General features: G+C 42.4%; 1 protein-coding gene across 1 annotated transcript in view; it reads left to right on the top strand.

Moving 5' to 3' along the window:
* COL4A4 (collagen, type IV, alpha 4) overlaps positions 1–14,624 on the top strand; it is a 105,702-nt gene continuing 91,078 nt past the window's right edge. Inside the window, exons 1-3 of the mRNA XM_012642495.1 lie at positions 1–47; positions 2,540–2,582; positions 6,585–6,662. Coding sequence (XP_012497949.1) covers positions 1–47; positions 2,540–2,582; positions 6,585–6,662 — 168 coding nt within the window. The remainder of the gene's footprint in view (positions 48–2,539; positions 2,583–6,584; positions 6,663–14,624) is intronic.

Genomic DNA, 14,624 nt, shown 5'->3' with positions numbered 1-14,624 from the left:
ATGAGGTGCTCTTTCAGATGGACCCAGCCCTCGGCCTCAGATCTCTGGTGAGTATCCTCAGTGTGATCACCTGCTTTTATTTAACGATTTCTCCTCCATGTTGGTTCTATAGGTATAAATTATTTGAATGTTTCATATGTCAAAAAGCCAAATCATTCCAGAAAGCTATGGATTATGCCTGCCATTTCGTGATCCATTTGTGTTATTAAACACCCACCCTCACTACTGTTCCTGAAATGCACCCACATAATCAGTAAATGGGAAACTGCACAAGTAAAGCGCCCAGATTCTTTTTCTCTTACACGCTAGGTTTGAATAGCAAAAGTCTTATGTGCCCAGGGCTTCAAGGTCCCTATAACTAGTAGAGTTAGGACAACGTACTTCATGAGTGCAGGTTAACAACCCCCAAAGATGTCCCTGTCTTAATCTCTGGAACCTGTGAATATGTTATGTTACGTGGCAAGGGGGAATGAAAGTTACAGATGGAATTGAGCTTGCAAATCAGTGGACCTTGAGAGTGGGGAGATGACCCTGGATTATGGGGGGGGGCAGTTTAATCACGGGTATCCTTAGAAATGAAAGAGGGAGGCAGGAGATCAGAATCAAAGAAGGAGATGTGACTGTAGATGAAGGGGCCAGAGGGATGCAGCAAGAGAGATGCAACTGGCCAATGCTGGCTTTGAGGCTGGAAGGGGCCCAGGAGCCAAGGCATGTGGGCAGCCTCTAGAATCTAGAGAAGACAAGGAATCAGATTCTCCCCCGGAGCCTCCAGAAGGAACGCAGCCCTGCCAACACCTTGAGGCTCACCGGTGAGATCCGTGTCAGACTTCTGACCTCCAGAACTGTATGGTCATAAATATGTGTTGCTATTTAAGCCACCAAGTTTGTTGGTAATGTATTCCAGCAGCAATAGGAAACCAATATGAGATTGTTAATTGCGACTAAAAAAGATGTTGGGAGTTAAGACAGGGAAATGTTAAATAGTGAAAAATATGACAAGTTTTGAAGATGATGAAGGTGTATTTATGGGCAGTGGAGGAAGAGAGGGTGGTAGGAAGGAGAGAGTTTATCTCAGAAATACAATCCACGCTTACTTATTTGGAGTGGACATAAAGGAAACTGCAAAGGAATCTTAATTGAGGATGATTTTTTAGAGAAAAAAAGGAAATGATCTTATTTTTTAATATCTACAGCAGGAAGAATAGCCTAGTGTAGGCTGGCGAGATGGTGACAGGGATTCAGACCTGACCTGAGCTGGTCCCCTTGCGGCCACTCTGCCTGCACCCTTCGGAGCATGTTATCCAACATTCTGAGTCACTTTGCTCTTCTGTAAAAGGCGGAAAAAACGTGCTGTGCCCGCAATTTTAATGAGGTTCTATAATGGAGGCGACAGCTATTATAAGATGCAACATATTCTATTTACAAATGTCCAAAGTGTTGAGAACTCATTTAACAAGCAGTAGTTGTAAATACACGTTCAACTTGATTTAAAACAGTTCATTCCCAGTGTTTAACACTTCCTTCATATGTTTCTCATAATTTACCTAGTTACTACACTGAAATGCCAGTGTACTGGCTAGTACAGGGATTATCCTGAAAATGGCTGGGCAGAAAGGACTTTAGTATGGGAGCCAGGAAGTATGGGCCAGACTCACCCCCATTGCCTCGTTCCTAGCCAGGAATGAGGTACACAGCTCTGTAAATTTCTGTAGTGTTTATCAGCCTCTCAGCACAAGAGGAAGGACTAGAGGGTGGAGAATGAAGGCTCAGTTAGGTTGCGAGGTTTCAGAGAGGAAAAAGCTCTATGCAGAACGAGGGACAAGGGCAGCAGAGAAATCACAGCCCAGGACTGAGCCCCAGTTCTCCTACTGTCCTTGGGGAGGATGTGACCTGAAGCTCCAGCCGCAGCAAGATGATGAATGCGGACGCTCTTTGACAAATATAGACCCTAGAAAACGTGTGCAAATATTTAGTGGTCTTTTTTTATTGCATCTCTCCTCTGTTAAAATGTTTGTAATAATGAAGTTACCACAGTCAGATTTCTGCCTCTCTTATAAGGCCCTGGACTACCTGACTTTTCTCTAACTATTCCATGTTATTTCCCTTCCCCTCCAAGCCATCCTCCTAGTCCAGTTAGGTTTCCTTCCATCCTCCCTCCTTCTAGTTGGTTCCACTGAATGGCATCTGGGATGCACTGGTCTCAGCAGTGTCCCTGAACAAAGCTGCCTCCTTCCCTGTCCCCTTTAGTTTTCATTCCAAGATTCCTCTCCCATCCACATCTCACCTTCAAAGTGTCCTCACGGTTTCCAGCACAGTGAGGACCACGCTAAAGGGGTTCAGTACCTATTTCTTGGCTAATTAAAAAGAAGAAAGATAATGCTGAAGAGAGAGGAAAACATTTATCTTGTCACTGATGACAAATCACCTGGTAGCAGCAGCCTGTTAGAAATAGAAAGAAGCTTTCTGTTCTTTTCTTTTTAAATTGGTTTCACATGAAAAGGAACAGTTCCAATTAATCTGCATTTTTATTTTTCTGTAGGTCACTTATACTTATTCTTTTTTCTGTACGACATGTTTATGGGGTAAGTACATTCATTAGCTCTGATTGTATGTTGAAAATTCACTTTATTGAATGCATAGTTCTGTTATAATTTCAAACAAATCACTCTCTGGGACTTAGTTTTCTCATTTATAGAATGGAGGGTTGGACTAAAGAAACTCTGAGGTATCTTTTATATTTTATAGTCAAGACTACTTACTGAATTGCCTAGGTATTGGAGATTATTTTATAGGTAACATAACCCTTTCTTAAAAATGTTTTTGGAAACAGGCAGGAGGCAGCTGGGTTATTTCAAGATGAAATCAAGAGGTATAAGATTAAATTTGAACATTCTAGTGCTGAAGAAAGATGAGCCTAGAACATTCTGTAATAAGCTGTCTTCCTTCTGCTTCCTTGAAAGAATCGAAGTTATTAAATCCAACCTCAGGTGTTTCTGAGAAATCCCATTATGGGCTGCCTGCAACTCAGATTGCTCTCGAGACAATGGAACTAGCTTAAATCCCTCTAGTGAACACATCTCTATCTGTCAGAACCCTCCAGCTTGGATTCGCCCAATCCAATTTCAGTAATTTCAGTTATCACAGGGCTTTTCTAAGCAAATCAAGATAGGAAGTTACCTTCTTTTTTTTTTAACCAGTTGGGAGCAGAAAAAACCTAAATCAAGGAATGAGGAGCCCTTGGTTCTTGGTTCTGCTGATGATTCAGCACTTAACCTATCCAAGACTTAGTTATCTCCTCTGTTAAGTAGGGGTAAGACTTGCCCAATTTAGTTCACATGCGTTTGAGACCATCGCCTGAAATAATGAGTGGAAACACACTGTGATATATACATGTATGTATTTTTTCTACTTCTACCTGATTTTTCTAAGTTCATTTTTGTATCATTCTTTTTTTCTATTATAAAAGTCTGCAGAGTCTTAAATTTTACTGCTTTTGTTTCTTATGTTCCATATGAGTAAATGTAATTCCTGAACAAAAGATTCTTCTATCCTGGACCCTCCTATCAGACTGTGGTAGGAATATGAAGAGATTCTAGAGATTTCACAGAGAGTGGCTATAGTTGGGCTTTAAAGGTAGCAATACAAATTGGTATAATATATACTTATTGACACAGGAATGTGTCTTTTTGAAATTTATCTTACATATTTATTTTGATTTATGCACAAAGATAAATATGTATAGGAATATTAGTTGCAGGGTAGCATTCAGTAGTGAAAGAAGAGAGCCACCTACATGACCATCAGTAAGGACTGGCTAAACAGGTTATGGTTCTTGGTCTGAAGGATAGCCACATTGCATGACTTCAGAGGGATTTTGAAGACTTAAAATTATGTGAAACAGCAAAGTACAGAGTGATAAGCCATTTGGGTAAAAATAAAACAAGTTCGAAATCACCGAAAGAGAGTGTATGTGTGTGTGTGTATGTGCACACATTGGTGCACATGTGCTCATGTGCCTGTTGCCCATGTGCGTGTGTGATCATTGTGTGAATTTTGCTTATTAATGACCAAATACAAAGTTGAAAAAAAGGCCCTATATGGGAGGGATCTTGGGACCAGGGTTGGCAGAGAAAATTTCTTCTCCTATTATACTCTTTTGCACTATTTGAAATTTTTAAAAATCATGTGTCTGTATTATTTGTTTTTCAAAAAAGAAAATAGAGGCACAAATGTAGGACAGATTATTAATCTTCTGGAAATTAAGAACTTCTTCTTTTGAACTTTCTGTGTGACAAATATTTGTTTAAAAATATTTGAGATAAGCAGGTAGTGACTTTTCCTTTCTTCTCTTTGAAGAGGGTAAGTTTTTGAGAGTGTAAGCGTCTGCCCAGGGAATGTGGTTCATACTTTGAATGTGTAGTCGTCTGAGGTATTGTCTTTATCTTTTTTAATGGGTTTATATGATCTATCTTTGAGGTGCAGACTCTGCCTGTATAAATTCACCTTCCGCTTTTAAATGTCTATTGGGGAATGCTAATGTGGAAGAACTTTTTAGAGGCTAAAATCAACTCTTGCTTTTTTCTTTTACTGGCCTAACTCAAAGCTTTATATGTGACTATTCCTGTTTCTTTACTAGAATCTGCTAATCCGTTTTAAATGGATTCTTCCCTGAAATGTAATTTTGCTGCAAACATCTCAGTGATGCTTAGAAAAAATAAACACACACACACACACACACACAAAAACCCCAAACAAACAAAAAAGAAAACCCAACTTGCCCTTGTTATCAAGCCATCTAATCAACTGAACTTTTTTCCTCTGGTTGCTATGATATTTCAGTGAACACATAGTAATGAAGCCCAACCCTAAATGAACCCAAGTATTCAGGCTAGTCACTTCAAGTGCTTTCATGCTGTCCTGACCTGGCCCCATGTATTTAATTTTTTTAACCTTATCAGGGTTTTGAACTTAATATTTCTGCATTTGTAGATAACAATGTTACTCAAAACTCAAGAGGCATATATTTCTGAAACTCCAAATACATATTTTATCTTAAATTATCTAATTGCTTGGCTCTTGTCAAGCTTTAAATTCTTATATACTTTTAATGATTCATGAGAATTTTGTTTATAAAGATGTCTTTTTAAAATTAATGCTTAAAGACAGTTTCTTTTGGATTGTGTCTGAACATATTTTTCTTCAAAAAAAGTATAAATTGTGTGATCGAAAAGAAAAAACATGCTGGATAGACTCCTTACCATATATATATACATGCATATGTGTATATTCATATTTATTCACATGTACCTATGCACATATATGTGCACGTATATGCACATATATACATATGTATATATGTTTATGTATATGTATATATGTCTTGTATATATGAGAACTATAAATATTGTTTCAGTTGTTTTATGTTTTCCCATTATACATTGGACTAAAGGCTTAAGTTTACAGCCTTAAGTTTGAAAATGTCTGTTACTTATAAAAATGCGTGATTAACGTGTAAATGGTGCAGTGAGGGCTGGACTAGGCAAGACCACGAACCAGGCAAAGTTTATTTCTGATGCCTTCTTGATCTTCCTAGCCATGTTCTCAGGCCAGCACCAAGGGCTGCTTTTACCACCATGCAGGGGCCTCAACCAGCCCCCCTTCCCGGTCTTCAGCCCCACCTGTGAGAGAGCGCTCAGTGCCCATCGCATCGCGCTGGTGCGGGTGCCTCACGGGCTCTGCGTGTCGCTGAGGGATCCACGTGTGGACATACTTACTCTGGGACCGTACTTTTACACTGAAGTGTCTGATGACTCTGGGTATAGATGATGCGGATTCATGAGGACCAAGTGCCGATTCTTCCCTAAAGGCACTTGTGTGTGTGTGTGTGTGTGTGTGTGTGTGTCAGGGTAGCGGTGACTCTTCAGAGAGTGTTGAAGAAAAGTTAGCTAAAAGTGGGAAAAGGGCTCAAATGATGCAAGTTCAGGAGCTTTCTGGTTGAGAAACACATTAGAGAAAACATCTTGGAGTCTCAGCAGGTTGTAGAAAGACCAATTTGAATCTGAGGCCCAAGGCTGCAATTAGAGAATTTTCCCAGGAAGGACGATCTGATGAGGGAGACATGCCAGTGCTGATCTTGGAGGGAAAGCAAAGGGTCCTGAAAAAAAAAATCCAAGCTTTTCATTGAAAGTAGACCCCGCTGTGTACTCATGGCTTGCCTGACTACACAGTTTACACTGTAAGATTGTTCACAACTTAGTAAATTAAGTCTTACCAGGAGAGACAAATTGCAGAAGATTCTAGTTAAAGCAAAATGGCTTTAGAAGGAGGCCTTTTCCCCCTCCAGTGTCCTCGGTTTTGAAAGCTTCTTACTCATATAATCAACCCTCCTTTTTATTAAGATGCGACATCAATTCTTCAACTTTTTACATATTAATATTAGTCTGTTCTTCTCATGGATTCAATGGTAATGTATGCTTGGAATTCTCACGAGTTAGGGAGACCAAGAGTGCTTGTTATAATGTACATATTATGTACCCAAATGAGTGATGTGCCTGATATACTGAATAAGATGTTTCACTTTCCAGAGTGGAAAGGAATACATTGGTCCCTGCGGAGGAAGAGATTGCTCCGTTTGCCAGTGCTTTCCTCAGAAAGGGTCTCGGGTAAGTGATGTAAACACCAACATGGGCAGTACACCTCAATCTTGAGCCACTGTGAGTATTTGACATCAAGCCATCCCAGACCTTTAGCATGTTTTGGTCATCGGTAATGTTTATATTTTTTTACAATCAAAGCTTTTCACATTCTTGCAAACATTCCCAATTACAGTTGACTGTGTGTCGGGCTTAGAAGACAGTCTAGGAAGCAGTGATTCACCTAATGTTTTATATGACACTAGTCTTATAAATTGGCCTATGAAGAAAGGGTCCTGGTGTCAAATGGTGCATACTGGGTCACCATCTTGATATATCAGCATATCGATGGCTCTGAGAAGTACTGCAGTAAGTGGGGAAAAAAAACTATTTAACTTTGTTTAGTCTTTCCAGACATTTGACCACAGGACTTTTTTTTTTGGATGGTATCTATTGAAACATGTGGAATAGTGTTCTAATTGAAGAAATAGCTACATTTATTGCATGCTTGTTATGCGCCAGGCACTGTTCTATGCACTCAAAATGCTTTAGCTCATTATCTTCTCACAACAATCATTTTACCATACCATGTTTTTTTACCGCATGAGACTGAAGCACAGAGCTGGTTAGTGTCTTGCTCAAGTCCCTCCAGAACAGAGCTCTTGAGAACTATGCTTGATTCTCTGTTCTTCAAAGCACAAGAACTCTCTTGATTACTGTCTATCAGGTCTCTTGAACATTTATTAACATCTCCCCTATGTTCTGACAGTAGCAGTTGGCAGCCCGTTAATTTGTTTGTGATGAAGTATTAGATCAAACAATTCTTTAATTAAAATGACTCCCACAATTTCACAAAAAAAAAGAGTGTGCTTTAGAAGGTTTGGCCAATTTTTGAGTCAGATCAATGATTCTTTTGAAATATCTCTTAATCCATTCAGGCTGCTATAACGCAATACCATAGACTGGGTGGCTTAAACAACAGAAATTTATTTCTTACACACTTCTGGAGGCTGGGACGTCCGAGGTCAAGGTGCCAGCAGATTTAGTGTCTGATGAGGGCCCTTTTCCTGGCTTGCAGGTGGCTGTCTTCTCATTGTATTCTTGCATGGTAGAGAGAAAGAGCTCTCTGGGGTCCCATTTTTAGGGGCACCAACCCCATTTCTGAGACCTCCGCTCTGATGACGTAATTACCTCCCAAAGACCCCAGTTCCTAATACTATGACACTGGAGGTTAGGATTTCAATATATCAGTTTTTTTGGGGGGGGAGGGGATATTCAATCCATAACAGTGTCCAAATCAATCCTACAGCGTTGTGCCTGACATTCAAAAAGCACAATTCAGTAAAGAGCAGTCTAGGAGGATGTAAAATGTTACCTTCCTGAAAGAAGGGACCATGTATTTTCCCCACTGTATTGATTCATCCTCACACAGTAGGTGCAATATGTGTGGGGATCCTTTGCTGAGTTGTTTTACTATAAGAAGCTACCTTATTGAGTATAGGTTATGGCAAACCCCTTGATGCTTACACTGTTTTGTTTCTTCTTCCATACATCAAAAATTTCGGTCATCAGAATTTATCTTGAGCTTTTTCCATCCACCTTCACAATATAATTTAAAAAGTGAAACTGCAAGGAAACAAAGTTAGGACAGTAAAACCTAGCAATCTAAGAAGTGCTTTAGCGTTTCCATGTAAATGTACAAATTATTTAGAAAAAAATCCTGGCCTTTTTGTGAGGTTATTAATATAAACATACCAAGACTGTACACATGCAAAAAGAAAAAAAAACCAAAAACCTCACCTTTGAGCTCGAGACCCAAGAGAAACACATTTGATCAGCTCTGTGGCAGGAAGAGAATGGGAGACCACAAGACTAAGAGGACCAGTTGCTTTGATAAGACCAGCTTGGTTGGTCTCCCAATTTAAATGAGGCTGAGAGTTGTTTAACAGCAGTGCTGTGGGCCTTTACAAACTTCAGTCCCTCTAATTCAGTGATTTTCAGCTGCGGGTAAATTTGCCTCTTCCCCGGGGGACACTTGGCAATGTCCAGAGACATTTTTGGTTTCCACAACTGGGTTGAGAGGGTGCTACTGGTTTCTAGTGGGTAGATGCCACTACATCTTTTACAATGCACAGGACAGCCTGCACACCAAAGAATTATCCATCCCCAAATGACAACTGTGCCAAGACCAAGAAGCCCTGTTCTACTCCCACAACAGCTCTGTGAGGCAGGTATTATTATTATTTCCATCTGCCAATACTGGAATCCTGAATTCCCAAGAGTTCTAAATATCTTGCTAGGATGTAGAGGAGCCAAGAACCACACCCCAGTGTCTGGCTTCAACAGCCTCATTTGCTCCACAATCGTGGAAAGACGATTACACTAAGGTTCCAACAGCTGGGTTTTAGCATCACTTTGGGAACTCGGGTGGGCACTTCACTCTGACCAAGCCTCAGTTTCCTCATATTTACCCCATTGGCCCTTCTCTTCTATTTCTTTGGGCTGTTAAACAGGCACAAGCCATTGCACGATAAAGCATCTCTGCATGATGAAGGCTCCAGGACTGGGCTGTGCTCTGCTGTGTGTGTGTCCCTGTTTCTGGGTGGTCAGGGAGAGCTGTGTGTGCAACACCAGGGAACCTCTGCCCTTCCTGAGATGGATGGCTTCCCCATGGGAAGGCTGTGAGACTGAACACATTTTCTAGCTGAGAATTTGGGAGCATGGGCTGTGCATAATTGGGAGGTGGTTTGGGAGGATGGCACTCTCGAGTCCTTAGCAGCCAGCAGCCAGCCAACCTTCTAGCTGCAGTGGCAGCTCCAGGTGGACGATAAAAATAAGAACACATCAAATTCCAGAGATTTGAGGAAGCTCCCTGAGGCTGTGCAGCCCATTCGTGGCATAGCTGGGAATTCCTAAGAAGGAAATTATTTCTTTGGGCTAACGCCCAAGTGGGTGGTTTGATCAAGCCCCACACCAAAACTGCTGTGTCTAACGCAACTGTGGACAGGCAAGGCTGGCCCTGTGCCATGGAGAATAAAGTCCAGCCTCATCAGTGTACCGTTTGGAGGCCCACAGGTCTAGTCTCTACTTGTGTTTTCATCTGTTATCCCTGTTACTGTCCCTTTGACCTCTCCTGCTACAGCAGATGGGCTGCTCCCTCCCTCCAGAAGACAGTCTGAGTATTCCCACTCCTCTACCCTCTCTGAATGCTGTCCCACTTCCACTCTGCCTCTGTCTCTCCTGCCCTTCCCAAAGGAGCTCAGCAGAGACGCACCCACAGGCCTTTCTGCCCGCCCAGCCAGTGCCGAGGTCTCCCTCATGGGACCCCCTGCAGGCTGTCACCTGGCTCTCTTCTGTTGCACTCTCCTGCCCTGCCCTATAGCTCTGGTTGGGCGTGAGTGTGGATGCGCCTGACTCTCTTGATTAGATTGCAAGCACACACTCCTCAAAGGGTGTCTCAAGAACACGAGTAAGAAGTTAATCTGATGCCTGACCCATAGTGGACCCTCTAGAAATGTAATTTGCCTACCTCTGTTTCTCCCCCCTGGGAACTAGGGCATCATTTTTTTTTTTTTGTACTTCTTTGAGATTATCACAGTAGATAGCACATATAGGCAGTTAATACACATAAATCAATACATTAAAATTCAAGCTCCATCCTGGACAGAATTTGGGAGCCTGAGCTGGTGGCCAGGCCACCATGCAGGGGACCTGTAGGGGTGCCTGCCGTACCCAAGAGAAGGTCTTTCTCCCCTCACACTGGCATTTAAGCCTGTTATGAAATGAGTAATCTCACATAGTTCAAATTCCCTTGTGAATTTTAGGTAGGGTCAGAAGTAAACACTTTGAGCGGCAGCAAAAATAAGACTGTCACTATGCTCAGATGTCTTAAAGGCACAATGGCAACCTGGAGAGAGCTCTGCTGAGGGTAGGAGATAGGAGCTCACCCCTTTGACCTTTTCTGGGTTCAGGGCCCTCACCTGGGAAATAAGGGTTTGTGGTAGGGGGCCGGTCTGTCCCTCTTAGCTCTGGTATCCTCCTGTGGTTCTCTGAAACAGGATGTTCACACATGACAGCTATTGAACTGGTTTCCAAAATGACTTGTGCCTAGGCCCTAACATTTCCCTGAACCTCTTAGTCCCTCTCTAAGGGTGTGAATGAGTGGCCTTGGGCAGGATTTTATATTATTCTTTGTCAGTTTCAGGGGAGGAAGCTCTCATGTATTTAATGGTTGTGTCCTTGCAGGGAAAATGACATATCCTTACAAACTAGGATGAGGGCCTTTTATAAGTTTTACTTAGTAACTAGGATAATAATAAAGACAACTTCTATAGTTTTTTTCCCAGAATAAAATAGATCCATATTGTTTTTCATTCAAGGGTGTTCAGCAATGGCGAAATCAACAAAACCTTGTGATGTGGTGGTTTTGCAAGCAAGGAGGTCAAATGGCTTAAAATTTAAGAACTGTCTTATAGTTTTTGGTTTGAAAACCAAAATCAAACATTAGGGAGTCACTCTTCCTTTTGGGAATTTCAAATCACTAAAAAAATGTGAAGTATTTTTCCTGCAATCTCCTTCATTCATCCCAGCATTCAATGATAAAAATGGAATTTACTTGGGAAATTTTAATTATTGTTAATGGTTTTCATTTCATTAAATTATTTGCACTCAGAGTTCTAGAACTCAATCTCTTTATCACTCACACAGCTGTGTTTTAGGACACTTTCTAACTGTAGCTGGATAAATGGTTCAGAGCAATAATTTGTACGTCCCAAAGTTCACGTAAGTTAATTATGTTCTATTTTGATGTAAACAAGTTCTAGTGACAACTGAAAGTTGGCAAAGTTGATCTGTCCCCAACCCCTGAGCTTTTGGTTTCAGCCTTTTTGTTTTTCTTGCCACATCTTTCTTCTCCAAGAACTCTCTGGCTTCTTGTGTGGCTGATGGAGAATTCTCTGATAAACGAAGTCCCTGTCTGAGGGGGCAAATCAGAAGCCTTTAGGAGACAGCAGGTAACCTGAGTTTGGGGCCCAGGATGAGGCCATTGCTCTGGGGGCTGTGGGGAGCCGGACAAGGTATTTGTCCTGTAAAGGCATCAGAATTCATACTTTTCTAAAACCTGAGTCCGAAAATTGTTAGTGCCTGACGATTAAACCGATTTCCTAGTGGAATTTAGCCACCGGCTTCCAGTTTACAACTTGGGCTCAGCTTGTTAAAGTGACCCCCCCTTGCCAGGAATAGTAACGTTGATTTTTGAAGAATGGAAAACCTGCAAAAGTTAAAGGATGAATCTTCAGCTGCAGGATATCCTATGTAGGCGGAGGAAGTATTTCTAAAAAGGGTTCAGAAGGCCTGGGGAGGTAGAGGAAGGATCCCTGCCTATCATTTTATATTATTTAGCCTATTAGTAATCACAGTGGGAGAAGTAGCAGCAGTTGCTGACACCTAAATAGGAGAATAACTCCAGCTAACCTTGCTTTCAGTATGCTGACAAACCTCTCTCTTTAAATCTAACATTTGTGTGTGAGAAAGGAGAGAGAGCAAGCTTATATTTGCCTACTACACCGTAGAGTGTATTATTTATTTTCCAAACAGGCCAAGTGTAGATGCAGAGCTAATATAACAGAACTTTCTCTTGGAAACCTAGTTGCTGTTTGGGCCTGAGGGCAGGTTTTAGAGTATCCGCCCTGGTCAGTCACCTCATTGAATTGTCACTGATTTGCAGCAGGGCCTTTGGTCTCCTCCGTGGAGTTCGGTTCCATAGCAACAACTGCCCAGCTCTGCGACCCAGTGTGAACCCGGGCCAGACCGGCCCGGTGCAGAGCTCAGCAAATGTGGAGCCACGCTGAACTCGAGAGGAGCAGGGTCACTGCCGATGCCGAGGCAGCCTTGTTATTGGCAAGAAATAAGGGCTAGCAATGCAGGTGCACCCAAGAGCAGGGCACGTTTTTGTTTTTTTTGAAATATTCTATATAGCAAAATGTAGAGCAGTGAGTATAAGAACACCTCTCTAGTGCAAGGGTAACATCTGACTAAATTAGCTAAGGTGTGGAATTATAAAGATTTTAGGAAAGAAAGCAAATTTCTCCTTTCAAACATCATTTTAAATAATTTGCCAAGAAATCCATATGGAAACAACTATGTCTCCAAGATGCTTGTTTTTTCACTGCTCTGTCATACAATCTTAACTGCAACGAATAATGATACCTTTCCATTCGTTCAGCAAATAACCACTGGGCACTTGCCATGTGCTGGGCTGTGAGGCCTCCATGGTAAAGAAGAAAGTCCCCCAAAGCCTGGAGCTCAGGGCTCAGCAAGACAGACAAACAAGATCCCCTCCGGCTATTACTTCTCCCTGCCCAGTGAGGGCCAGGCACGGTCGTAGGTCCTTGGTACACATCAGTGCAAAGCAAGACTCTTACACCCTCCCTGTGCGGCTAATTTGGTGCCCTAACTTGGTTGTGCAGGAGCATATGGTGGGGGGCTGCAGGGGACAAGGAGCTGTGGGTTAACACTCAAGCTCGGACTCAGTGGAATTAGAGGTCACCAGACCACAGCCTGCAGGAAGGGCATTGTATTAGTCCCTGTGGCTGCCAGAACAAATTTTATATACTTGGTGGCTTAATACAACAGAAATTTATTCTCTTACAAGTTCTAGAAGCCTGAAGTCCAAAAAGCAAGGCATTGGCACTACAGGGCTCCCTCCATAGGCTCTGGGGAGACTCCATCCCCTCCTCCAGCCTCTGGTGGCTCTAGGCGCAGTGAGGCTTCCTTGGCTTCTGGCTGCTCACTCCAGTCTTTGCCCTGTTCATGTCACCTTCCTCTCTGTGTCTGTGACAGATTCCCTCTGCGTGCTCCCTACAAGCATAGGTGTAATGGTGTTTAGGACCCACCTGGATAACCCAGGATGAGCACCTCCACTCAAGGTCTTTAACTTTATCACATGTTTTGCCATCTAAGGTAATAGCCACAGGTTCCAAGGAGTTTGCCCAAGAAAAAGTGAGAAGAGGCCGGAAAGCCCTGAGGGGCTGGAGGTGGGGGGTGGGTGGGTCTCTAACCAGGAGGAAGAGGAGCCCAGGAAAGACCGAGGAGCAGGGAGGCCAAGAGAACAGAGCAGGAAGAAGGAGGAAGAGTCAGCTGCTTTATACCTCATCAGGGAGCTTAGCTGGAGCCCTCAGCACTGCCTTACTGGGTTCCCACAGCAGTGCGGGTGTCGGGAGATACGACTGCCATGTTTTACAACGGGAAAACCATTCTTCAGTGACCTGGTCCAAGGGTGACCTTATTGTTCAGCCGCAAAGCCATGTGTTCTGGTTCTCAGTGCAGACTTCTTTCCCCTGTACGGTGCTGCCTCCTAAAACTGCTAAAAATCCCGAGTTAGTGTGACTCCAGGCTAAATTGATGAGTTCATCCCTATCTAATCATTAACAGCGATAAGAAAATTCTCTGCCACTGGACTCTGCAGTCCAGCCTTCTTGGACAGTCTACTATTTGCGTAACACCTTTTCCTTATGTACTTTTATAACTCTTCCTGGTACCCAACAGACCTCTTCCTGTGATGGGAGGACCCTGGAGGGATTGTCAAAAGAGCTAGTGCTGCACGTGGAGGCCTGTTTGGGGGTTTAAGTGATGTTGTACTGACACCTGGTGTCTTACTGGTTGAATTACAATTGAGCATTAAAAAGGAGGGAAGAATTAAAAAATAATAAGAGAATAATAATAATAACAATGGAATAAGAATAACAAGGGAAACAGAGAAAGGATGGATGCATTAAAAAGAATGCTCCTTTGTTAACTACCGAAGTTTTAATCTATTAAGCAATCTGTGGATAAGTGTTTAGAATTTATACTGCAGAAGACAGGGGCCAAGATGCTGGGGCAGAAATGAAAGTGTGCATAGATTCCTGGCCTCAAAAAGCTTACCAGAAGAATCACCCCAAGAAGATATTAAGTAAAGTAGCATGCACATGACAATAAGGAGAAATAGGCGGC

This window comes from Propithecus coquereli, unplaced genomic scaffold, assembly GCF_000956105.1.
Source record: "Propithecus coquereli isolate 6110/MARCELLA unplaced genomic scaffold, Pcoq_1.0 Scaffold18, whole genome shotgun sequence".
Classification (NCBI taxonomy): Eukaryota; Metazoa; Chordata; class Mammalia; order Primates; family Indriidae; genus Propithecus; species Propithecus coquereli.
This window is presented reverse-complemented; position numbering and strand designations above follow the sequence as displayed.